The 25895-nt window shown below is 38.5% G+C and overlaps 4 protein-coding genes across 4 annotated transcripts; all 4 read left to right on the forward strand.

The window, feature by feature from the left end:
* Positions 1 to 13302: 13302 nt before the first annotated feature.
* On the forward strand, positions 13303 to 17792 carry LOC137745632 (Protein phosphatase 2A regulatory B subunit family protein). Its single transcript, XM_068485615.2, has 2 exons — positions 13303 to 14974; positions 17202 to 17792. Exons 1-2 carry the CDS (start codon positions 13805 to 13807, stop codon positions 17523 to 17525), a joined length of 1494 nt encoding a protein of 497 aa, XP_068341716.2. The 5' UTR covers positions 13303 to 13804; the 3' UTR covers positions 17526 to 17792.
* Positions 17793 to 19675: 1883 nt separating this feature from the next.
* Positions 19676 to 20047, forward strand: LOC148692339 (uncharacterized). The gene has a single exon (XM_088680911.1). The coding sequence runs from the start codon at positions 19676 to 19678 to the stop codon at positions 20045 to 20047; it is 372 nt and encodes a 123-aa protein (XP_088537037.1).
* A 395-nt stretch (positions 20048 to 20442) lies between these two features.
* LOC137745099 (uncharacterized) lies at positions 20443 to 22898 on the forward strand. Its single transcript, XM_068484974.2, has 4 exons — positions 20443 to 20730; positions 20834 to 20944; positions 21597 to 21665; positions 22556 to 22898. Exons 1-4 carry the CDS (start codon positions 20581 to 20583, stop codon positions 22604 to 22606), a joined length of 381 nt encoding a protein of 126 aa, XP_068341075.2. The 5' UTR covers positions 20443 to 20580; the 3' UTR covers positions 22607 to 22898.
* On the forward strand, positions 22892 to 25502 carry LOC148692340 (transcription factor MYB27-like). Its single transcript, XM_088681326.1, has 4 exons — positions 22892 to 24228; positions 24327 to 24456; positions 24611 to 24708; positions 24822 to 25502. The coding sequence occupies exons 1-4, from the start codon at positions 24093 to 24095 to the stop codon at positions 25166 to 25168; spliced, it is 711 nt and encodes a 236-aa protein (XP_088537452.1). The 5' UTR covers positions 22892 to 24092; the 3' UTR covers positions 25169 to 25502.
* The last annotated feature ends 393 nt before the right edge of the window (positions 25503 to 25895 follow it).

Consider the following 25895-nt stretch of genomic DNA (forward strand, 5'->3'; position numbering starts at 1 on the left):
CCGGTCAAGCTTTGGTCTCCTTCAAGGTAGTTGAAGACTTTATTTCTATAATTGCTAGGATCTGCTTGGGATGTGTTTCGATTCCTCGTTGGGTTACTAGGTACCCTAAGAATCTGCCTGAAGATACTCTGAATGTGCATTTGGCGGGATTGAGCTTCATCTTGTACTTTCTAAGGATGTCGAAAGTTTCCACCAAGTTATTGATGTGGTCTGATCGCTGTTTGCCCTTTCCCATAATGTCGTCAACGTAGACTTCCATGGTTATTCCAATTTGCTTCTTGAACATCATGTTTACTAGTCGTTGGTAAATGGCTCCCGTGTTCTTGAGGTAAAAAGGCAGGACCTTGTAGCAGTAGGTGCCTTGCTCGATTACGAATGCGATTTTCTCCTTGTTGGGCTCGTGCATGGCTATTTGGTTGTAGTCGGAGTATACGTCTAAAAAACTGAGCAGCTGGTTCCTGGAAGTTGAATAAACTTGTAGATTGATTTAGGGAACTGAATATGGATTATTCGGGGGCTTTGTTGAGGTCAGTGTAGTCCACACAAACCCTCCATTTACCCTTCTTTTTCTTCATTACTAGCATGACATTGGCAAGCCATGCTGAATGTGCTACCTCTTCTATGAATCCAACTTCTAGTAGTTTGTCGATTTCCGCTTCGATGATTATCAATCGTTCGAGTGTGAAATGTCTTCTTTTTTGGATCACTGGTTTAGCAGTGGGGTTAATATGCAGCTTGTGACAAGCTATCTCAGGGTCAATTCCGGGCATGTTGGAAGGTGACTATGCAAGGACGTCACAATTTTCCTTAAGGAAAACCATAAGTTCCTCATTTTCTTTCGGGCTTAAATGTGAGCTGATTTTAGCAGTCTTCTCCGGCTGCTGGGGATTAAGAATGATGTGCTCGGCATCCTCTTTAGGTTTTCATTCTGTCTCGTCTGCTGGCGCGTTGATTTGGACATCATCATCTTGATTCGTCTGCTGTAATTGCTATTTAGTAACTTTGTCATCCATTTGGACCTCGGTAGCCTCTACAGGGGTAAAAGTCTTCTTTTTTTACTTCTTCAATACTTGCACAGTGCATCATCGAGATGTGGCCCGGTCAGACTTGATTTGTTTGATTCCTCTTCATGGGATGCGGAGTTGGATATTTTGATACTTGACGGAGGTTACGGCATCCAGCTTTATCAGCCAAGGTCGCCCTAAAATCCCATTATAGGGAGATGGGTCGCTTACTATCGTGAACATCTGCTTTGAGTCAACTAGCGGTGTTTTCATGTTAAGTGTAATATTGTCGATGGCAATCGAGGTGTGTCCGTTGAATCTGGTGATTACCTCAGCCAATGCCGTTTTCTAAATTATTTAGAGCTAAAGTAGGTTGAACTCACTTTCATTGTCAACTATCATTATGTCGACTATAGCGTGGACACTGTGTGGGAAGTCAACGCCTTTGGCATCCTACTCGCTGAAGCCAACGATGGGTTTAGGTTAGGTGTTGACTCTTGGAGTTGTTGATGGCCCCCAAGTGCTCGGATTCGACGAAGATGCTAATGATCTGGATTGTCTTGGTCGATGGCTCTTCGTCAGCGTCTATGTTTCTTCTAGGATGCGCAGCTGGCTTGTCCAAGTATCTATCGACCTTGCCTTCTTTCACCAGTTTCTCTAGGTAGTTTCTCCAAGTGTAGCAGTCGTCAGTTGTGTGATCGGGACCTTGATTAAATGCGTAGTACTTGGTGTGGTCCACTTTAAAGGTATCTCCATTTGATTACTTTGGGAGCTTGAACCATGGTTCGTTCTTGATGTCGCAAAGGATTTGGTGGATCAGGATCAAGAACTTAGAGTAGTTCTTCGGCGTAGGGCCTCTTTCAGTTGGGGATTGGTCCTTACGCTTAGCTTCCTGCCTATTTTTATTGTTATATTGCTTCTCGTCCTTTTTCTTTTAAGTTACTTTCGATTCTCTTCGAGGCTGCTTGGGTGCCTTGTTTGCTCTCCAAGCTTCGTCCCAAAGTGCATGTTTCTCTGCCAGAGTGAAAGAGTATGCCAGATTTAAATCTTTTTCATGATCAATTCTTTGAATAGTAGGTAGTCTCCTAGGAGTCATTTTTGGAAGGCTGCACTAGCTATCGAGTCATTGCATTCGATTATCGTTGCCTTCTTTGCTTTAAACCTCTTCACATAGTCATGAAGCAACTCCTTTGGGTTCTTTTTGACATTAAACAAATGGTCGGACTTCTTCCTAATCGAGCAGTAAGATGAATACTCCTTGGTGAAAACCAAAGAAAACTCATCAAAACTTTTGGATAAATTGTGGTGGCAAGGTATGAAACCAATCTTGCGCCTCACCTTGTAAAGTGATGGTGAATATTATGCACATCAGAGCATCGTTGTTTCGATAGAGGATCATTGCACTTCGGTAGTGCTTTGGGTGTCTCTCTGGGTCTCCATCCCCTTTAAAGGATGTGAAATACAACATGCTGAACTTACGTGGAGGCTCTACCCGCTTGATTTCGTCCGTAAAGGGTGACCTGCTTATGTTGGTTATGTCTCATCGTACTACCTCGTGAATGACCTCATTGCATTAGAAATCGCATAATCGCTTGGTCATGAACCTCTCTACTTCTTCCTGAATTTGTCTTTGTTGGGGGTAACAGAGCCCTCGGTTGCCCCTGGTCGTGACTTGTTGGTCTAAGCTGCTTTTCCATGTGTTTGGCTAGTATATGCCATAGCTGCAGTGCATGTGGTATGTTCTTAGCAGGCGAGCAAATTTCTTGTAGGTTACCGGTTGAACTTGAGCCGGATTAAGTGACTGTTTTTCTCTGTCTATCGTGCTGCCTACTGTGATATGAGGTCAATGATGTTCCTTACGGGCCTAACGGTGAATGAATACTTCACCTGGATGGTTGCTCATGTTGTTTATCAGAGTATGGCCCAACAGTGAATGTATACTCATCCGTGGGCCTAACCGAGAGTGTGCATTCCTCTGCATGTTAAGATGAGAGTATACGCTATCTCGAGGGCCTAGTCGGGAGTGTATACTACCCGAATGCTTGGTCCGTGGCTAGTCAAGGGGCTGCTTGCTGGGACGTTGCCGGAGAGGTTTGTCGTCTGCCTTTGTCCTACTTCGGGACATCTGGTTTGGGGCGCGCTACATCTTGGCACACTGCAAAAGGGCGTTTGTCAACTCTATGACTTATTGGGACAAGTGTTGTTCACCATTTGGGTTAGAAGAGCTTGGATGGTATGCGTTTCCTTATGTAGTAGAAGTGTAATGGGCTCCGAGTACGAAATTTGAGTTAGGAAATGTCAAATCTGAGGAGAAATGGGGTGAAGATTCCTCTGGTTTAATCCTTGGTCCAGAAATCTGAAGTCGAGACGGTTGAACCAGTCTTGGACTAATTTGGATTGCTATGAGGGCCATGTGTATGGGTTGCCTCGCATGCGGCGCTCATAGACCCACGTGGGTTGGAGTGGGCTGGGCTGGAGTAGGCTGCATCTCTTAGGCTTGCTGGGGCGCAACATTTTGGGCTGCTTCGCGCTAGGCTTGCAGCTTTGTGGTACAGGCCTCGGTTTGCTACTGCGAGGTGGTGCGGGCTTGGGCTTGTTGCTGCATAACTGTCTACTCACCATAGACAGAGGGTTTGCCAAGGGCTACCATGGTAGCTGCCACAGTGGTGCCCCGTGGGGGTGGTTCCGCTCCACTAGCCATCGTGTTAAGCCTCGTAGATCGTCATGGTGGGGCTATACCTCGATCTCCATCGTTTGGTCCAAATCCTTGAACGTAGGAAGTTCTGTTCGTTGTGATTTCCGAATTTCTAGTCATTGTACTTTTCTTTTACATTTATTTAAAGAACTTTATAAAAAAAATTCTAGGAACAAGAACGTACGAAAAATCTACAAATGAACGAGAAATGAGAAACCTTGAATGCGAGAGTCTTCTTCGAGCGTATGAATCAAGACTCTCAATGAAAGCACCAATTCGTGGATGCAAATTTCCGCTGTCTTCTCCTTTGACGAAAATGCACCTGCAAAATAATAACACTTAATATTAAGGCCAAAAGCCTCAACCGCCCACGATGAATGGGAGGTTTTGGCCGAAGAATCTATGATGCCAAAGTTAGAATTCTGAAAAGAATGTTTAGGAGTTTGTGGGTAGCAAATGACTTGGCTTTTTAGTGGGAGAATATGGCTATTTATAGGGGAGTGGCCGGTCTTATTTGGAGAATAGTGGCCGACCATATATGGTGAATTTGTGTGAATAATTGCAAGATATTATGTGAAATAATATCTTGCAATTAACATAGCAATTAATCCTAAATTAAATAGGAAAATTGGGAGTTACCTTTTGAATAAGGATTTGATGAGGAGTAATGAGAGGGATTTAAATAAATACTATTTTGATCACCTTTGACTCTTCCTTGATTGAGCCATTATTATCCGTTCCACGCGCATGGGAATCCCGGTATGCCTCGAGGGTAATTTTGTCCTTTTAACCAAAAAGTCCAAATGTCACCTCCATAATTTTCTTAATTATTTTTGGCTTCACACCATCAGAGGCATAAAGGATGCTAAAGACCTTTAAATCTAAACTTGTGAACACTGGGAGACAAATTTGTGGCTAGCATTGGGGAGATGACCACTGTAGGCGTGATTCCCTAGCTTTCAAGGCTTAAAATTCAAGAGTAATGCTAAAGCTGCCAAAGATTCCTCCGACCTTGCATGTGTGTTATCACTGTGGTGAACCAGATCATTGGTCCTGTGTATGTTGTGGCCTCCAGAAGGTTGTAAAGGAGTATCACCCAAAGAAGAACGTTATAAAGGCTCATTTTCCACAAAAGACAAACTTTGCCCAAGTTTAGAGTCCTGCAGATACGACATTGAAGACATCTGGCTTCTAGATGTTCGTGGCAAATTCTGGAAGACTAAGTTTTGGAGATAGAGCCATATAAAGGCCGAAATTACCTAATTGTTTTGGTTTAATTTGTGAACAGTTTTCATGTTTCCAAATTTCGAATTGGTGATTGTTTTCTTTAATTTTAAGTTTGAATATTAATGAATGGATTTTCTCGGTTAGGTGATTAATTGAATATCAAGTTTATTCTTAGTTCATGTGACCAATTCAATCAAATTATCATTAGGTATGTTTTTTCGGGGAAGTTAGTTTTCTAGTTGATAGTGCTATGACGCATACCATATTGCATGAACATAAGTACTTTACTAACTTCATACCTAAGATTTTTCTTCCAACAACTCTCAAGCCCATCACATCCTGGTTGAGGTCTATGGCACAATCCTCATAATGTTGTCCAATGGTATAAAATCACTATTCAAGATATTCGAGCTAATGACTATCACATTGAAAAAGAATCGAGTGGATTATTTTTGCATAACTTCCCACAAATACGGCTGACAATGTATTCTAGAAAAGATTAAACATCTACTGAATGGGTTATACTTAATCACTATTCGAGCCGTAGAGGCGACTACGTGGCTAGCCTTCCTCTACGTTTTTGAGTCTTTACACGCTTGAGGATATCTGGGTCATACTGTGATGTGCCATATACTTTGTTTCTCTCATGGCATCATTTTTACCCAAAGTAAGGATATTGTGCCCATTTGCACACAATGTCGAGCTTGTTTATTAAGGAAATTGCACATTAGACCACCCCTTACAAAGATTACTACTGACCTTCCATATTTTCTTCAAAGAATGGACATTTGTAGACCAATCCAACCATTGTACATACCATTTAGATATTTTATGGTTTTGGTTGATGCATCGACCAGATGGTCATATGTTTGCTTATTGCCCACAGAAACGTTGCATTTGCTAATCTCTTGGTGCATGTTATTAAATTGCAGGCTCAGTACCCTGGTTATTCCATAAAGTCCATTCAACTGGATAATGTTAGACAATTTACGTCGATGACCTTTGACAATTACTGCATATCTCAGGGTATTGAAGTTGAACATCCATTTCTCTATGTTCACACCTAAAATGGTTTCATAGAAGTGTTCATTAAGTGTCTTTAAATGATCCAGAATAACAGAAATCACAACCCTGAGCAGTACAACAATATCGAGGCTGAGATTGGAAAGCTCAAGGATGCTGAATTCATTGTGGAAGCTTTCCACTCATAGTGGTTAGCAACATGGTATTGGTTAAGAAGAAAAACAGCAAGTGGCGTGTGGATTTTACATATTTAAACAGCGCAAGATCACTCTGTCAAAGATACTGAAAGATGGAGAAGTTAATCCTGACATTGGTCATGGTGGTGAGGAAGCTGAGGCCTTACTTTAATTCATTCCGGATCTTAGTGATGACTGAGTTCCCACTCTGATCAATCCTCCATAGTCATGATGGCTCCACAAGAGTCAACAAGTGGCCTAGTGATTTGGGGCAGCATAGCCTATTTTACAAACCCAAGACAACCATCAAGGGGCAGGTGCTAATGGACTTCATTGGGAATATTTATTTCCTCATCTGTCCTACAGATGACGCAACCTTAGCTAATGGGAAGCTGTTATATGTAAGGCAAAATCCTAACCTAGGCTCTCTGCTTGAACGGCAGTTTGGTTATTTCCCAACTTCTTGACAGAAGTGTTGATCTTCATCAGGTTTCCTAGATTTGATCTATAAAGGGGGCTATGTACTGATTAGATCTCCATTGTTTTTAAGCGTGGTCGTTGCTCCATGTATGATGTTACTTGTCTCGCAAGTTGTAGTGGTATGCGGTAGCGAGTTATTCGCTCCTGGGATAATAGACGCATCAAAAGTCAGGTTATTTATACTGGTGGGATTAATGTTGGCGTTAACTGAGTTTTCCTTGGTTGGCAAGTTAGTTGGCGAAGTGATTTAGTCGAGAGGAATATAGTTCACTCTCAATGAAAGCACCAATTGTTGGAACTAAATTTGCGCACTGCCGTAAGTTGTGGTTGAGCACAAACTCGAGCAACCTGCAAAACAGTAAACAACAATGAGCCTAAGATAGGAGTGAGGGTGTGCGTTGGCCAAATGCTCTCCAATGGTCAAGTTAGTGAACGATTTTAGACTCAAGCAATGGGCAAGAAAGTTCAAGTGTTTAGATTGCGTTACCATAGATGAACCCTAGACGGGTGTATTTATACTATGGGGAATAAACCTTTTTGGAATAAAATCCTTGTTTTGAGCCAGAAGAACCTTAGAGCATATCTATAAGTAGTTATTGCACCTTCTTATAAGTTATGATTACTTGTGGTGCATGCTAATTCCTAGATTGTAGGAATTCCAAGACTTGTAGGATTTCATTGTTTCTATATCCGGATTAAATCGTGTGTCTTACGAAACAAACATGGTCATCCAGCGAAGTCATTAGGACTAGGCCTAGTACCCCGGATTAGAGTGATTGTGGCACCATTACTCATTTTGATATAGCTCCGCCCAGAGCTGGTAAGTCCATAAACGAACTTCTAAGGTAACTATATTCGGATCAGCCATACTCCCGCCCTATTAAATTCATGGTTCCACATTAGGATATATAGGTTGTCCAATCCGGATTCAATTGCAATACGGTTGTATGCGAACAAACAAGTCCACGAAGAACTCAACTTCTTACGCCCCACCATAGGCTTAACGTCAAAAGTGATCCCTGATGTAATTATTACATCATATCATCTTTTTCTTAGAACTACACTACTGATTTGATTCTCTATCCTGGAGAACTGTAGGAAATTCTTCTTGGATTCATTCACCCCCTTATCAACCAACCCTATTTTTTATTATGAATAAAGAAGTTTTATTTTTCAATGTATGTTCTTTCTGTTTTCTAGTAATGTAGGGAATATCTCATCCACCACAAACAAGGTATAAATTTTAAAAACTTCGCATGAATGTAAGTTTAAAATAGTTCAAAAGTAATACTGTCGGATGAGCCTCTTTTAGCCCATCTCGTCTTGAATGGTCAGCAGCTTGGGAGACTCGAACCATAATAAGCGTGGTTACGATTAGTAGGCTACGAGTATGGGTACATGGGGCTCTAACCCTAAAGTCCAATGCACCGTCCAGCCTCTGAAAAGTTTATATAACTAGCAAAGTTGTGGGTTATAGTGTTTAAACATGGGCTCTACACCATTCACGAGAATAATCAAAATGGCAATCTAGAAATCATCCAAATATGGCTCTGAACTCCGACTCTGAGTACGACTACTTTTATCCCAAGCCAACACACTAAGTCAAGTATGTTTTGCAACATCGTATATTAGCAGGTGTGAATAAGGCATCTAGACTAGGAAATCTTCAGGAGAAATTTTATTCCACTGGAGCTCTAATATGTGGAAATACTTTGGCTAAGCCAAGCCAAGGAAATCTGATCGGAAATGCTTAGGTCCGACGTATAGGTCTGACAAAAGGATTTAAAAAGTGTTTTCGACCTACATGCCGATGACCAAGTCTCCAAAGTACTTTTGTGTAAGCTTCATTGGAGACGGATATGCAATCCAGTCTATTAAGAGAAATCTCTCCTTATATTACATTGCAAGTATTGAAATCCTTGACCCAAGAATTGACCGGGGCAAGGTAAAGAAATATTATTGTTATTAATTTCCTCTTTGCAGATCGTTTTAAGTATGACATGAACTTCTTGAATCTGATAAATGTGTTGTTGAGCACGAAGTGAAAGATTCTTCATAGGTTTAATGTTTAATTCCTGGTACCAGAGTAAGGTGGTACACTGACTAATGCGAAGAAAATACTTTATGGATGCTTAATTTGGGAGGTAATGTTTTTCCAAACCAACATTGTCGAGATGGGCTTTTGAGCTCTGTCCTGAACCTACAAACTTACTCTCATTTTGCTCTGTTGTTGATTTAATTTCTCATTGTTCGTTTACTTTAGAAAAGTTTATTGGATTAAAAGGTTTTCATGGATAAGAAGGCGCCTGACAAGTAAATATTCACACAAGCACATGTTTATTATCAAAGCCCCAATAAAAGAGTTCAAGTTGGTACAATGGTTTGGGGAAGAAAGACCTTTACCCCTGGAAAAGAAAGATTTTGAAGGTTGTATAACATACTTGGCCAAAGAATATCAATTTTGAAGGAATCTCTGTCGCCAGATCAAATGCGTATTATACCCATCTAACTGCTTTCCAAGCAAGATACTACATTGAGGGCTAGTTTTCAAACAAAGATCTGTCATCATCCTCATCCATAATAGAGGAAGAGGAAGGATAGCAGTGACGAAAAACCCTCTAAAAAATCTCAACATGTTGTTGAGATTCGACCCATATGCAGAGGCTGTAGGGAAAGTGCTACGAGGATGAATGTTATGGAACAAATCGCAATAAGCGAGGGATATTAACATGGAATTATGGCTAAATTGGTATTGCATAACCCTATTTGGCAGATATTGGGGAGAAAAAAAGGTTTTTTGGTTTAAAGACTGTGGACATCGAAAGATTAGAGAGGAAATTGGGTAAAGAATGAAGGTTTTAGTTAAAATGCAAGAACCTCATGGTATGAAGTTTAGAATGAGAATGGAAATCTCAAGGGAAAATCAGTTATTTAAAGGCAGACCGTTGGAAGATCTCACTCTTGAAAATGGAGAACCTTTTGTTCAGAGATCGATACGTGCAAGGATCAAATTGAATCAATAACATGCATGTTTAATTCTTTGAAGATCATGCACACGAAACGGAGATGTTAGTCATCATTACGGTTGATTTTGTACGATTTTAGAAGATGAGTGACAGAGATCGAAGTAGCAGAACTACCTCACTTTAATGTTAAGAGTCAGGCCAGTGCACACGAAACTAGAGATTAAATGATACTTATTCTAGCTTACTCTGAAATGCATGGTCTTTGGATAACAATCCATCCTGGCGGTGTTTGTAGGTTGCTCGAGTTTGTGCACAACCACCACTTACGGTGGTGTTTGAATTTAATTCCAATAGTTGTTCTTACCTTTTTTGTTGTATTTTTCATTAGTTTTAATCGTCTCCTAGTTTATTTTGCCTTATGCATTTCCTAGTCCAATTCCCAATTGGTAGAAACCCTATCAACACTTATATAACTCATTTGGAAGAAATTTAAGAACTACCATTAAGATCTTCACTGTTTTCGCCATTATACTATCATCTTCACTGTTTTTGCCATCTTCATTGTTTCATCTAGGTTTGCTCACAAATTATTTGTAACTTTTGAGCCTTTGAAATTATGGTGTGAATTTGTGATTTCAGAGTTGGATTATTTATGGGGTTTGATCTGTCCTATCTAGTTTTCAAGATCAAGTTATGAATTGTGCATAATTGTTTGATGCAACCTTGCCTGTTAATAGTTGGACGAAATGTCTTGATGAATTAAGAAACTGCTTTCTTCAAATCTACATTACGTCTAATTTCAAGATTATATCATTGTGTAGGTAGCATGTTGTAGTTGGTAATTTGGATGAGTAGTTATTAAGGCGCTAAGCCATTTCTGATTTGGTTTTGTTGACAATCAAGATTATTTATTTTTTTATTACAATTTGAATTTTTTTTTTCTGTAAGTGGATAATTTTTTCTGGTTCAAGATTCTTTCGAGATTGAAGTAACTAATGGTATTGCAAAAATCCTTGAGGGTGAAAATGGATTTGTCTAATCTTTTCAATTGATAAGACTTCTGATAATATTTCTTGGTGGAGTAGTGAGGTATGAACAACTTTTCTCTAAGTTCCATTACGGATTGTCAAAGCATGATCTTCTCAAAGTGGTATAGCTTATCCTCTAATGCATGTTAGATTATGTATTTACCCTATGTTTGCTAAGGAGGCTGTAATGTTTGATTTCGCTTGTACTAAGAGCAACCCATGGTCCAATTGATAATGCAATTGGGTTGAATTACCTTTGGTCTAAAAATGGTGGTCCGCTAGTGTAAAAAATGGATGCCAATTGGGCCAAAGGCTTATGCCCTCCCAGCAATCATTGCAAGAATTGCATGGACTTGTGTTACTGCAGCAGAAAGGGAGCCCTCACATGAAATTTCAACTTCATTTTGTTGTGCAATACATCAACGTTGGATTTCCAACAGTAAAAAAAATTGCAACTTTTTCTACAGCTGCCACTTAGCGAGCTCTTGGGCATCTAACATAAATAATTTGAAATTCAAAGGACATGATTATTCTAACGATAAAATTTTTTAAAAAATACGAAAAAAATACCCTTTTTTTTCCTGTAAATACCCAACCATCTTCATTTTTTGTATTTGAAATATGTTATTGAAATTAGAAAATCATTTTATTTTCATGGAACAAACTTACAAAGCATAAAAAATAAAAAATACATATGGTTAATAGTGCCCTTGCCTTTCACAAACAGGCAATGGCGGATCCAGGATTCCAGCATTTGGACCTAATCAAAAGACGTTAGGTGCTAATTTGGCGGCGAGCTGGGATGCCAATGCTCCTAGATAGGGTCTTGGCAAAGGGCTAGGCAGACTAGGCGGATTTAAGTACACTTACTATGTATCATACAAGTAAGTGCCTATTTACACTTACAAAAAAACTAGTATTGAGAATTTAGGGTTTATTATTTTAATTAGGTATTACTAAACTATAACATACGAAAATTTCAGAATTTTTGCTTTAGTATTTTAGTAAATTTGATGGTATGAGATGAAAGTGCAAGTGACTATGAGTTCATAGTACTTTACAAAATACTTTTCAAATGTCGTATGAATTTATAGGAAATTTAAATTTATAAGAAATTAAAAAAAAAATTAACGGTTATAAACATATGGTATAAAAATATTGGTTTAGTAATACACCATCGCTTTGCTAATTAAAATGATAGGGTGACACAACCTGAGAAAAAAAGAAAAAGAAAAATAGGAATTGGTCACGTCGGAAATGGAAAGAGAAAATCTTTCTTGTTCTTTATAACCAAGGTTCAAGAACAACAGAGCCATTGTGATTTTCTCTAAGTTCCACTTTTCTAAAATTAGATATTTTTTCTTGGTTCAAAGCTTCTGTTATAGAACATCTATACAACTGTGGTGGTATTCTATTTTCCCCACATGTCCAAACCGTTTGGTGGTCCTCAGAGGTCCTCAAAGGCCTTTCTTTAGACGTTTGGTGGTCCTGGGACCACCTCAGTCCAACAGTGGATCCGCCCCTGCAAACAGGTGGACTTATACAAAAGTAATTACTGTTCATGGTGAATAATAAAGGTAATTTCATTGCCTTGCCCTTACCCTTCTAAATGGGTAGACTTGCTCTAAGTTTAGTCGAGGGATTGTAATTTACTTTACATCCAAAAGATCTTAATGAAAAGAAAATAATGAGTCTCTATATGAAAATACATTAAACAAAAATACTTTATTTTTCGATGAAACGATCCTGGATGGTTTTAAAAATAATTTCTTTCTTTTCTTTTCAAGATTATAATTTTTTTTTTTTTGGGTCAAGCACAAAGTACTAATGTCATTGAGCAAATTAGGCTTTTGGTAAGAAAAAAAAAAGAAAAAAAAGACAAAATATGAACCAACCTAACAATAGAAACTTTACTATTTTTTTGCCCCAACAATTATCCTCAATACAATTGGGGCCCACCAACAACTACAAGGATCCATCCAATCCAACCTCCAAACTCCAATGTTCTCTTCAAGGAAACTTATCTTAAGTGGTGGTAATGTTTACTATCGTATTTATAATATTCCGATAAGTTTGCAATTGATCTATATCCACAACATAGATTTTGAAATTTAAAATCTTTCAACAGTAAATTCAATAATAAATAGAATGGTGACACCATTATTAATTTAAAGTTGTGAGCAAAAATATTTTTCGATCATTAATATGGTAAAATCTCCTTCACAACCTCGGCAAAACAACACATCTCACATTTATCTTACATGATCCCATGCCACGTGTAAAACCACAAAAAATATCAAAAATTCAAATAAAATAAGATTTATTTAGCTAACAAAATAGTAAGAGTTAATTTCAATTTACTACTCTAAAGTTTTTTGGTTTTCAACATTCATACATAAGTTTTTTTCGTCGCAGTTTGATACCTAAAATCATAATTCTGGAACTCTTTCATATATCTTTGTTAAAACAACAATTAAACTGTGACGTGACGTCTACATAGATAATAATTGGTGCCACATGTCAATACAAACCTACATGAATATTAAAAAATAAAAACATAATTAATTAATAAAAAATAAAAAATAAAAATCTTTTTTCACCTAGTAAACTGAAATTAACTGAAATATGAATTATTTGTGGTTTAACCGAAAAACAAACAAGTGTCAGTGTTTTAGAATTATTTTTTATTTTTTATTTTTAAAGGGAGTTTATGCAATCATTCCCATTTTTCCTGTTTCAAACTTTTCTTGTTTTTCATTTTCTCCATAATTATCCGCCCTCCACTTCCATACTCACACACTCTCTCTCTCTCTCTCTCATCTCGGGTTGATCGCCGGAACCACGACCGTCCGATCAAGTCGCCGGCACTCCGGCGATCTGGCTCAGATGACTTTGAATTCGGATCCACCAACAACCACTCAGCGATTCCAATCTCCAAAGACGGTACATTTCTTCGTATCCCCACGCCCCCTTTCGATTTCAATTTCAATTTCGTATTCCGACGCCGAAATCGCCCATTGAATAGAACCACTCGGGGATTTGATTGATTTGTGGAGAATCTAGGGCTCTCGTTCCATGCATGTTGAATCAAATCATCACCAATCGCCGATTGCTTCCCCCACGTCGCCAGAGCTGCTTCCCGATTCCCATATCGATCGCCGTCCTCAATTCTAGGGTTTAGGATTCGTCGCTGCATTGGGAAATTATGTTTAAGAAAATCATCAAGGGAAACAAGAAGCCCTCGAAATCCGAGACACATGATCCTTCTTCGTACGGGTACGGGCAGCCCGGGACACGCAATTCTGGGGCTGTCTCGGCGAATGTGGTCGTAAACCATGCCTCCCGCTCTGGGCCGGCTGCTTCCGGCACCAACGCAGTTGGCGCCGCAGGGATTACGGCGTTACCGCCTTCTGGAACCATCGAGCCTCTCCCTTCGTTCCGTGATGTGCCCGTCTCGGAGCGCCAGACCCTGTTCCTTCGCAAATTGCAGGTTTGTTGCTTTCAATTCGATTTCTCTGATACCCTTAAGAACCCTAGGGAAAAAGAGATTAAGCGTCAAAGCCTTTTGGAATTGGTTGATTTTATACAATCTGGGTCGGGTAAGATTACCGAGACTTGTCAGGAGGAGATGATTAAAATGGTGTCTGTTAATATATTTCGGTGCTTGCCCCCTGCGTCCCACGAAAACACAGGCCAGGAGAATGCCGATCCTGAAGAGGAGGAGCTTTATTTGGAGCCGTCCTGGCCTCATTTGCAGTTGGTTTATGAGCTTCTTCTTAGGTACATTGTGTCATCTGATACGGATACCAAGGTTGCCAAGCGTTATATTGATCACTCATTTGTGTTGAAGTTACTTGATTTGTTTGATTCTGAGGACCCGCGTGAGCGCGAGTACTTGAAAAACAGCCTTCACCGCATATATGGGAAGTTCATGGTGCACCGACCCTTCATCAGGAAAGCCATCAATAACATATTCTATAGGTTTATATATGAGACCGAGAGGCACAGTGGCGTGGCTGAGCTTTTAGAGATTCTTGGGAGTATAATTAATGGGTTTGCTCTGCCAATGAAAGAGGAGCACAAGTTGTTCCTTGTTCGGGCACTTATACCGCTGCATAAGCCGAAGCCAATTGCCGTGTATCACCAGCAGCTGTCCTACTGCATAACCCAGTTTGTTGAAAAGGATTACAAGTTGGCAGATACGGTTGTAAGGGGTTTGTTGAAATACTGGCCGGTGACCAACTGTCAGAAGGAAGTTCTTTTCCTTGGAGAACTTGAAGAAGTTCTGGAGGCAACACAAGCTGCCGAGTTTCAGCGGTGCATGGTTCCTCTTTTCAGACAGATTGCTCGCTGCCTCAATAGCTCTCATTTTCAGGTTTGGGAATATTTTCAAATTTTATTGGGTTTGCTTCATTTAATTATCCATTATGATTATTTGTTTGTATGGAGGACTAGAATTTTATTTTGCTGGAGCTTTAAACTAAAACTTTAACTTGTTTATTTAAGACAGACTTATTTTGTGAATTTTACTTGGTGGTATTTATCTTGGTAAAGTTTTTCCTTTTCCATTTTTTTCTTCGAATTTTGTTATTTAGTTTTGCTTTTGTTGTACTCATGATTACAATGAATATTGGTATTTATCTTGGTCAAAAGTTTTTCCTCTTCCATTCTTTTCTTCAAATTTTGTTATTTAGTTTTGATTTTGTTGTACTCATGATTACAATGAATATTGGTATTTATCTTGGTCAAAAGTTTTTCCTCTTCCATTCTTTTCTTCAAATTTTGTTATTTAGTTTTGATTTTGTTGTACTCATGATTACAATGAATATTGGTACTCATGATTACTTAATTGTATGAATGTATTGAATTGCATCATGATATGAAATCTTGCTCAAATGGAAACTGCTTCTGTTTGTGAAAAGTGTCATTAGTGAGCATTTATTGTAACCGAAATACACTTTTCCGCAATCTCTCTAAAGCTACTTTTTGGTTGAATACCATGTCATTGTTCTCCTTACCTCATTTCTTTTTTTGCACGAGGCTGCGTCCTTATTAGTTTATTCTAGTTTGATAAATTTACCTGTTGTCTCTTTCTTTTGTTGCTGATCTCCTACTAATGTGACTGCCATTCTGTTATATCGTGGTACACATAAGTATTTGCTTTTCGTGTTCCTCCAATGGGAGAAATCTGCCTTGAGTACGTAATTTTTGTTGCCTTAGCTGTTTTGCCCGTTTCTTTTACTTTTGTTATGATCTTTTTGTAATTTTTCATCCGTCCATCTTTAAAGAAAATGTCAAAAATTGATACGTTACTTGAAAAGAAAAATCAATTACGCAATAATTTGGAACACTGGTCTATAGTTTGACTTGGAGGGGTTTTCATATCTGGACGTTTGATGAGCGTGGAAGGTAGAGCAGTTGTTATAGATGGCTAAAGTTCTTATGTTAATGTTTTAGGAATGCACATAATATGTTAAAAACACTGGTGTCCTTGTCATATTGATTTTCTATTGAATAAGCAGACTTGGAACAATATAGTGGGTGACATTGACATATGAGATCAAGTTGTAGTCTGGCGGTATATAGAGACCATATAACTTGAGAGGGAGAAGTAGTTACTTATCACATAAAGGACCATCTTAAGTATCTGAAATCATATAGTATCAATATTATGGGGGCAAAAGCACAAGATTGCCAGGTTAGACAAATCCCCAGGAAAGTGTGCATTAGGCAGTGGAAAACTAAGTGTTTGTTAGACATGAATGTTTATGAAGCAATGATGGATGTAACCTTCTGGATTGGCATTTTATATTGATATCCCTTTGGTGGTTAAGATCAATTTACGAAGAGAAACAGTTCACCTTGATTAATCTAACTTTCGATGTATTTTTTTGCAAAAATGCTTGCTGTATTTGACATAGTTTTAAATTTTCATAGTTCCCGTCCGCCCCTATTAAGTGTCCTGCTGACAACATTCCTGATTTGTTAAGAAACCTGAAACCTGTATGTAATGTTCGGATGAAATATCATGGGCTTTTTATAGTTGTAACTTGTAACTAACAATATGTATGTTTTGTTTTTCTGCCAAACAGCAGCAGTTTGAATTTAAATGCTTTTTTTTTTTTGGGAAGTGTTATTGGCACTCCAAAAATCTCATTCTACACTCCTCACAAGTGTATTTTTCTTTCCAAATATAGAAAGTTTGGAGTGTAGAATGAGATTTTTGGAGTGCCATTAATAATTCCCTTTTTTCTTTTTCTTTTTTGCTCATTTTATGCATTTATTGTTATTTAATCTTGTCCCCAATTAGACGGTTGTCTAATGCTGTCTTTTGAAAGTATTGGTATGGCCCAGCAAGAAATGGGATTCTAGTTAGCTTTTGTGCTTGCCGTCATGAATATTGGTGTGTCGACAATTGATCTTGCTTTGGTAATGGGGCTCCGTTTTGATATTCTGTTGAAAAATCTCAATGAAATGGGAGGTAACTCTTTAACATTTATGAAATGGTGAAGGGATAAGATTCCAAATCAAAACTTCTTAAGTTGTATTTACCTAATAATTGCATTCCTTGAAAGTTTTTCTGAGTCACATTTTTAATGCAGGTTGCAGAACGAGCACTCTTCTTATGGAATAATGAGCACATTGTCAGTTTAATTGCTCAGAACCGGAATGTCATACTACCAATTATTTTCGAGGCGTTGGAGATGAATATCCAAAATCACTGGAACCAAGCAGTTCACGGGCTGACTGTCAATGTTCGGAAAATGTTTTCTGAAATGGATGCTGAGTTGTTTGAAGAGTGCCAGAGGCAGCTTGCAGAGAAAGAAGCGAGGGCAAGAGAGGTGGTAGAACAGCGAGAGTTGACATGGAAAAAACTGGCAGACGCGGCAGCACAGAGAGGGGAAGAGGACATGGTTACGAGCTGAACGATCAACCAGGGTTTCATGTACCGGCATTGGTGGTATTCTTTTTTAATATATTTTTTGTCGTTTAATTTTTTGATCCCGTTCAAATCATTGAAGATATCAGAAGCAGCGATAAATTGTAATTTAAGATGTACGGAATTTGTTAGCAATATGCTGCAGATTAAGAATGATTTGGGAAATATGTTGTGCTTCTCCCTCTCTTCATTTTTCGAATTCTTCTACCATGTTGGGAACAAGAATTATTAGGTAAAGTTACACTTTTTTGTCCATCTTTTGTCAATAAAACATTGGAAATGGAACTTGCTTTCCCATGCGCACAAAGTGAGTTTAAATTTGTGTGATGTTTTGCAGACGAGAGCGTAATCCAGTTGGCTAGAGTAGGGGCCACTCTGATGTGGCTAAATTTGATTTCTTTTCTTGTATTATAATTAGATTAGAATATCGTTAGAATCGAAAGAAAATTTTGTGATTTTTCAAAAAAGGAAATTTCTTAATTTTCAAGAGAAATATGTGGTGTCATTTACTTAACAATTATGACTCAAAGTGTTTACCTCACCAATGAAATGGAACTAATGTTACCTTAAATTGGGAAGTTCCAAGTTCCAACCTAAAAACTTGAGAAGATTAGGATACAAGTGTAACCCAAATACATATTTCAGGAAAACCTTTTATGAATTTCCAATTTTCTGGAGCAAAATATTATATTATATGTAGAGGATGATGCACTGATTTTCCTTCAACGGATTAAAAAGAAAGGAAAACAATAACTACACATTTTATTTTATTTTTCTTTCTCAATACTCACGTTTAATTTTGTTTGTAATTTTTGTTAATTCATTTAACATGATGACTACCATTCTAAAAAATCCCGCCTAATGCCGTCTATGCGCTAGAAGGCTGACCACCACCCTGATTAACTTTTAGGCATTTGAAAATTAAGAAAAGACACCTAGACTTGCTTAGGCACCAGCTAGGCTGCCTAGCCCACCCAGACCTGCCTAGGCAGCCGCCTAGTCGCGACTCTCAGTTGGATGGAAAATATATAATTTTTATTTTGCATTTTATTTTTTAATAAATTGTGAAGAAACTTGTTTAATACTTAGATAAACACGCATTATATGCTTATTCCCCATGTTTTCATTATGTTTTAATATTTTATAATCTATATGCCATTCTAATTTGCAATTCATGTATCCCAATATAATTATGCATTTTTTAAAGTATAAAGAGGTATTTATTTATATGATTTATAATAAATTTACTTAAATCCGCTTAAGTTCCCGCTAGCCTTTTAGGCGCTAGGCCCCAACTCCCTGCCTGACTAGAGCCTAATTTCTTTTAGAACCTTGATGATGACTAAAAATAAAGAGGATACATGTAAGAGGAGAAAAAAGTGGGTATCATTTCTCAAAAAAGAAAAAAATCCTAAAATTAAGAGTGAAAAAGGGAAATAGATTAAAAAAAAAAAATTATCAAAAGGTTTTCGTCAACCAAATATTAGAAAGAAAAAATTTAGTTTAACAACGGGGTTAAACGCTCAACAAAAACAAACTACAATAAAACATTCTCAGCAGCGTAAGGGATGTCAACAAGCTTGATCAAATAAATTGGACCAAAACAACACGAAGAAATCAAGTTACCCAGTTCATCGGCCACAAAATTCACTAATAAACTGAGACATAGCAGACTCGATTAGAATATAAAGCAGTTGATGCTTTAAGTGGCGAAAGAAAATAAATTATGTTTATGCACCTTGATGCAGGTTCAATTTAAATCACTTCCCCTTCATCCTTAACAACTTACCATCTAACCCCCATTAACAGTGTCACTCTACTAAAAAGAGTCAACAAAGAAAAATAAAAACAAAAATGTTATTCTTACTATTTATTTGTACCATCTCTCTAACAGTAACTCCACCGTTGCTAAGGCCCCCTAGGGCTATTCACTATTTAATCCACCCAGTAAACAATAACTGAATAGCCCTGGCAATAGGCAATAAAATAATAGTTTTTTTATTCATAAAATAATACAAAATAATTATTTTAAGAAAAGTAAAACAAAAACTCAAACACCACCCATCGATGACTCAATAGAATCGAATAGTTCCAAGTTCCGTCTCTTTCTGTTTCTATCACTCTCTGCAAATTGCAATGTTCGGAAACCACCATGTCCTCCGCCTGGTGCTTTCATGCCACAAAATCACAGCACAGGTGACGAGCCCCAGCAGCTCCTCAATCATAGCCATGGCCTCCTCATCCGAGCAAGAGTTCGTCGCCCGCTACCAATCCAATCTCAACCGCTTCCCTCGCTCCCAAACCTTATGGTATGCCAAGGTCGCCTCTCGTGTCTGCGAGAAGCTCGCCCCTCACATCGGCGAGAAGCTCGCCCCTCACATCGGCGAGAAGCTCGCCTTTTGTCTCCGGGATATCGGCATCATCAACGTTGAGATCGACCTCTACGAAGAGCCGTCCAGGCCCATCCACCACCACATCAGGGTGTTGCCGCTCTTCGACTCTGTTTAGGCCCGTCCAACACGTGACTGATATCGCCCAGACGTCAACCTTGCGTCACATGCCCTTCGGGCTCTCGGGTTGGCAACTCCTGCCGAGCCTTTCCCTCGGGCTCCCTCCGGCTCCATTGCCAGCACACGCTGGACCAAGTTGCTCGGGCTTTCTGGCCTTGTTTGAGAGTTAGTCCACCGGGCTATTGCCCACGGTGGAACTGCTCTAATAGATTGAGATGCATAGGCGAGTCCTAGCTCTATTAGAGAGATGACCTAAAAAGGCAAACTAAAATTTTAATAAACGTTTATGACAAAAAAATAAAAATAAAAAAAATAAAATAATAATAATAATAATAATAATAATTTGAACAAACGCCAAGGAAATACAAAACCTCAGCCGCCCAGCTTTGCTCCATCATCTTCTTCATCCAACTAAAAAATCCACACACGGACGCATAGACGCTCACCTCTCTCTTTCTCTCTCTCTCTCTCTCTCTCTCTCCCTCTCTCTCCCTCTCTCCTTCTCTCCCCGTCTAGGTACGAAAGAAGGGCATGTCGCGCAAAGGAGGAAGTGGTTCTTCACTGCCAAGGGACGTGCCTTGGAGGACCTCAAACGTCAAACCCATCCCCAAAATTCACCATTCCCCTCTTCTCCGCATAACCTCCAACCCTACTTCCAATTACGCCCTCTCCGTCATGAAGGTCAGTTTTCTCCCAAACTTTACCCCCATTTTGCTCCTCTAATTACATTGTTCTTTTCGTTTTTTTCTCATCTGGGTCGTCGTGCAATTGTGCCATGTTGCAGCACCCGAATCCAGTGGGAAGTGGGTTGGCCATGGAAGCTATAGTGGAATCCGCCGGACCGGATTGCATTGTCCCAGGACTAGTAGCACCCATCAAATTACTTGGTCTCAAGGTTGCCTCCTGCTCTTATTTTTGCCTCAGTAAAATATGTGCATACTTATTTGGTCCAGTAAGCCATTATTTAACTTTTTAATTCACAAATTTTGACTGATGCTTTTGTGGGTTTGCTTAATTTTTGACCAATTGTTGCTGCCTGTAGGTAGATTGCTATAACCGTTATGCTATCTGAATTTAGAATTTATAATTTAAGTTATGCTAAGTACCTATGCAAATTTAGAATCCAAACATCTGGTACGGGTTGGGGTTTGCCTGTTGTTCTTTTTAATTTGTTTTGCTTTCTTCTTTGTAATGTTCCAACTTTGTAGTATATGCCATTGCTTTATGTTTGAATTGGGTGACTTTTTTGATGTTATTCGTAAGTTTACTACTTTCTTCAAACGCTTGCAATTTCTGCATACACTAATTAGTTCTGCTTTTCCGGAGGCGTATTTTGTGGCGACGTGTCTACTTTTACGAGGACAGTGCCTATGCTTGAATTGTCTGTTTCACAGTTGCGGTTTGGTTCTTCGATTTGCTTGTTGTGCATGTGCAATAGATTTATGATATATCAAGTTTTTACTTTATACTTATCAATTATCTGTGCACCTGGTCTATTGTTCTTCTTAGTTATTGTTGTTTTAATTGAATTTTTGTTTTTCTTGCAGGTATGGCCTATTGAAGTTAACCTGAAATTTTTGGAACCAGTAGGGCGAGAGCTGAAGCAGCTTGGAAAGGTAAATTCTATGATTCAGATTAGTTTTCCTCTTGGAGTTAGCATTCTTGAATAGATAATGAAAGTAGATTGCTTTAGAAGACAAAGAAATAAAAATACATAAAATAAAGCTGGGAACGATCTTGAGTTATGGTGTTGTCTCCATTATCATGTAATGGAAAGTAGCAAGAATGTCAATAGATTGATACACGTTATTGATCATTCAAGTAATGAAGAGAGATAAGGTAAACATTCTGAGCATAGCAATTCAGAAATGATTTTCCTCAATAGTAAAACCAATCAATGATCTGCTGAAAATGATATGACGCCAACAAACAAATGAGTGCTTTGAGGTCGAATCGATTGGAAGTGTAGAAATGTTCTTGCACAGAACCGTAATGAAATTTATTGTTGGATACATTAGCATCTTTAGTTCCTGCTACATATCTTCTGCGTTTAGGGTTTGTAGGAATTTATCAGCTTCTATTTTCAAGCTGTGGTCTAGGTTTTGCAGACCTGCTTTTCCCCAAAACTGATGATTTTTGTATGAATTTGAAGGAGGTTGGGTTTCAGTTATATCTGATTGACTTGCTTTTCCCGACAACTGATGATATTTGTATGAATTGGAAAATTTGTAGCTCAGAATTAAGACTTCTCTGTACTCTTTAAGTTTTTTTCTTTTACTTGTCCTGAAAATGAATAAGTAAGGATAGACTTATTACCTCGACACTTTCTTTGTGGTCACGGTTCTAGAATGTAACTTCCACTGTTGTTGATAAGAAATTTTTACTTCTGTTTGATACTTGTCCAGTACTTACTGGCAGAACAGTTTGTGCTTTCATACACAAAACATGAAAATCCACAGTTCCAGAGGTCTTAATAATTAATACATTGATCATGTCTCTGATGCAGTTCATGGATGATGCTGTCAATCTCATGAATAAATCATTTATAGATCGCTAGTTCATCGATTTCGTGGTATCAAGAGGATAGGTAATTGCAGTCAGCAGAAGCCTAACCAGGAAGAATGACTTATTATGTGGTCTCCACTCTCCACTCGTGTTGTCTTTGCTTGTGCTGCGGTTTAGGCGTATGTAGTTGTTAGTATCTATAGATCAGAAGCGGGAGGTTTCTTATTTTGTATCGTGGCATGAAGAGTTCTCTTTTACATGTTATTTCGGCCCCCCATATATACAGGTTTCCTGTTCAATGTGACATTAATAGTTGAATTCAAATAATATGAGTCTTGGAGTAATGTCTAGTTATATTTGAAAGCTGTCTTCCCTGTACATATAGCACATAAATGCATATGTAGAAGTCATGTTCGATGACTAGGATTGGATATATTAACTTACGAGATTTGAGGTTTATTGATTCGTTGGCTAGGATTGGATATATTAACTTACGAAATTTGAGGTTTATTGATGTCAGAGATGAATGCCAAGTTTGCCAACTTCTAACTTTTGTCGAAGGTCAAGACATTAGATGGATTGGTTATAAGGTGTCAATAGGCTACCATTTGTAGGGAGTGAGAGGGATAAGTTTCGTTCATTACCAAACCATCTTTTACTTTCGACTTGGACAAAATTGGGAAGCTGGCATCCATTTCTTCATTCAACATACCTGAATCTAATGAGTTAATATATCCAATCCAGCGTAATTCTTGGCACCAAACTTGTGGTCATGAAGCATTCACCTGTGCTTGGATTAGAAGGGATATGTTTCCTTCAATTCCCTCATTAATAAAATCATTCACATCTACCTTTAACCTTGAAACTTATTTGTTGAGCACTCCATTCCAATCCCAGGCACCAAATGAACCCTAAGTTCAAAGGTAGGTTGCAGTAGGGATAGTTGAGCCCTAAATGTAAGGTACGGTAGTACCATCAACACTGGTTTTGGATACTAATACCGTACAAATATCTTCGGTTTGGTAAAATTAACGTATCATTCCCGTTTGGCACAAAATCGGTATGGTAATGGTATGGTTAGGTAGAATGGCAAAAAATTCCACTCCTAACCGCAGCCAGTCCAAACTTCTCTCCAGATATGCAAATGCAAAGTGTCCATAATATCTTTTAATCCAATCAAAATATTTGCTTCCCCAGGCTACCTTCCTAAACATTATCTCTTTATCCTTTCCCTTTTCTCCCTATTAATCATATATTATATGAATAATATGATTAATAGACAGAGACAAAATGGCTAGAGACAAAAAAATGTGATGCATAAGAAAGGGGGAGAGAAGTAGAATCATCAACTGTTCAGCTTCCTGGATGACCTAATTTGTTGCCTTAACTGGATGAGTTTATGTAAGCCAAAGCCAGTGGTGGAGTTCCCACAAACTAGTGGAGTTTATGTAAGAGGTCTCATTTTTACCTTTTCCCCAACTCTGTTGCCACCCGGTTCTCGTATATAAGGGTTTAGCTTCTCTTGGTTTGTCACACCAATGATGGCTTGTCAAGCAGCCATGGACGGAGAGAAACTGCATAAAGGTCTGTGGCTCGAAGAGGAAGATGAACGACTCACCACCTTTGTAAACCTTAAGGGGAATCGGAGGTGGGATGCATTAGCTAAGGAATCAGGTAAGCACATTACATATGATTTTTACTTGTGAAGTTTAAAGATGACTCACTTCATATGTAGTGAACGGATAAATTCAGATGCAGTTTACATTGTGCAGGTCTAAGGAGGAGTGGTAGGAGTTGCAGGATGCGGTGGTTGAACTATCTCCGCCCAAACGTTAAGCATGGCCAGATTACCATCATAGAAGAGAAAACCATTCTCCAACTTCATCAACGTTGGGGTAACAAGTGAGTTTTGTAGTTGTTGTCTTTGGTAATACCTTTTCAAGTTTGCGAGATTACTACCTTCTTGCTACATAACTGGCAGTATCACCTAGCTTAAGTGCATAATGCTGTAGTGTTCTGAGTTTGTTCTAACTATATCACTATATCAATCTTATAGGTGGTCGAAGATTGCCCGAGCGCTGCCAGGAAGAACCGATAATGAGATCAAGAATTACTGGAGAACTCATTTAAAGAAGAAAACACAGATTCCAGATGGTATATTGTACTTCCATCATTTTCTTCTGATTTCTGATATATATTGTGAAAAATGCCAAGGCTTGTTCTTCAAGGTGCTTGCTCCACATTACTAACAATTGCTGTGTCTGCAGGAAATTTCCAATGTACATTGAACAAAAACGGACGAGGTCTTTTCTGCCAGGAAGGTGATATGAATAATAAAAAATACGACTTCGATCAAGACCATGACTCCGTTAAGAATTCATGGGAAACCAAGGTTACTATCTCTGATGATCTTGGTTTATCAGACTTTGCAGTGACAAATTCTCCATATGAAACCCAGTTATCAGATTGGATATCCGAGCTATCAAGTGAACAAAATGGAACAGTCTATAATCAGGACTGTAATAGCGTCGAGTCCGATTTATGTCATCTGACATGGACTCCGGATGATAGTGATACATGGGACTGTCCAAGTTTTCTCTGGGACATGAATTAACAGAGACTCAATAGTGTGAAATGTGGATCGAATGAACGTCAAAGAATCATACTACAATGCATTTCTTCCTTTCCAGCTCCATCAAGTGAAGTTTGGCATTTCTTCTGGGAAGCAAATACGGCCGCTGATGATGGCTTAACAAATATTCTTGGGATAAGTATGGAGGGTGAATAGCTTTTGTACGCTCATCTACCTAGAACAGTGGGATCTACTTTGATAAGTTAGGTAGAGTTCACTGTAATGTACTTGATGAAGCTTTTCAAAACTGTAATTTGTAATGGCATGCATTGGATGTACAATCATCTCAGTTAAATTTGAATTGTCTTCCCTCGTCTTCTCTCTAAGCTGTTGAAGCGTAGCGAAAACGATTCAAATGAACACCATATAAACAAAGCAATATTACTATCCTTTCAAGGCCCCACTTGCCTCCTTATATATAAGGACTCATTCCTCCTTACATGACAATGTGACATCATTTCATCTTACAAACGTTATAATATGAATTACGTGACATCATTTCACCAACGTACAAACTTTTCAAATTGCTCATTCTCGTTATCATCATCCAATGATCATCTCTAGAAAACTTCATTCTACTTAGAGACCATTTTAGTCGTTCATATAAATCAAACAAGTTGGCAGTTAATTATAAGGATATTACAAGTTAATAACTATCAATTTGTTTGCCACATCAATTATGACATTTTTAGGGTAAAATGATGTCATG

Source organism: Pyrus communis, chromosome 12 (assembly GCF_041283825.1).
Source record: "Pyrus communis isolate YQ-2024b chromosome 12, ASM4128382v1, whole genome shotgun sequence".
In the NCBI taxonomy this organism is placed as follows: Eukaryota; Viridiplantae; Streptophyta; class Magnoliopsida; order Rosales; family Rosaceae; genus Pyrus; species Pyrus communis.

Coding starts and splice junctions, on each gene's coding strand:
- LOC137745632 (XM_068485615.2), top strand. CDS start 13,805: ATGTTTAAGAAAATCATCAAGGGAAACAAGAAGCCCTCGAAATCCGAG. Junction 14,975..17,201: donor TCAATAGCTCTCATTTTCAG/GTTTGGGAATAT, acceptor TTTTTAATGCAG/GTTGCAGAACGAGCACTCTT.
- LOC148692339 (XM_088680911.1), top strand. CDS start 19,676: ATGTTCGGAAACCACCATGTCCTCCGCCTGGTGCTTTCATGCCACAAA.
- LOC137745099 (XM_068484974.2), top strand. CDS start 20,581: ATGTCGCGCAAAGGAGGAAGTGGTTCTTCACTGCCAAGGGACGTGCCT. Junction 20,731..20,833: donor ACGCCCTCTCCGTCATGAAG/GTCAGTTTTCTC, acceptor GCCATGTTGCAG/CACCCGAATCCAGTGGGAAG. Junction 21,666..22,555: donor AGCTGAAGCAGCTTGGAAAG/GTAAATTCTATG, acceptor TCTCTGATGCAG/TTCATGGATGATGCTGTCAA.
- LOC148692340 (XM_088681326.1), top strand. CDS start 24,093: ATGATGGCTTGTCAAGCAGCCATGGACGGAGAGAAACTGCATAAAGGT. Junction 24,229..24,326: donor TGCATTAGCTAAGGAATCAG/GTAAGCACATTA, acceptor TACATTGTGCAG/GTCTAAGGAGGAGTGGTAGG. Junction 24,457..24,610: donor CATCAACGTTGGGGTAACAA/GTGAGTTTTGTA, acceptor TCAATCTTATAG/GTGGTCGAAGATTGCCCGAG.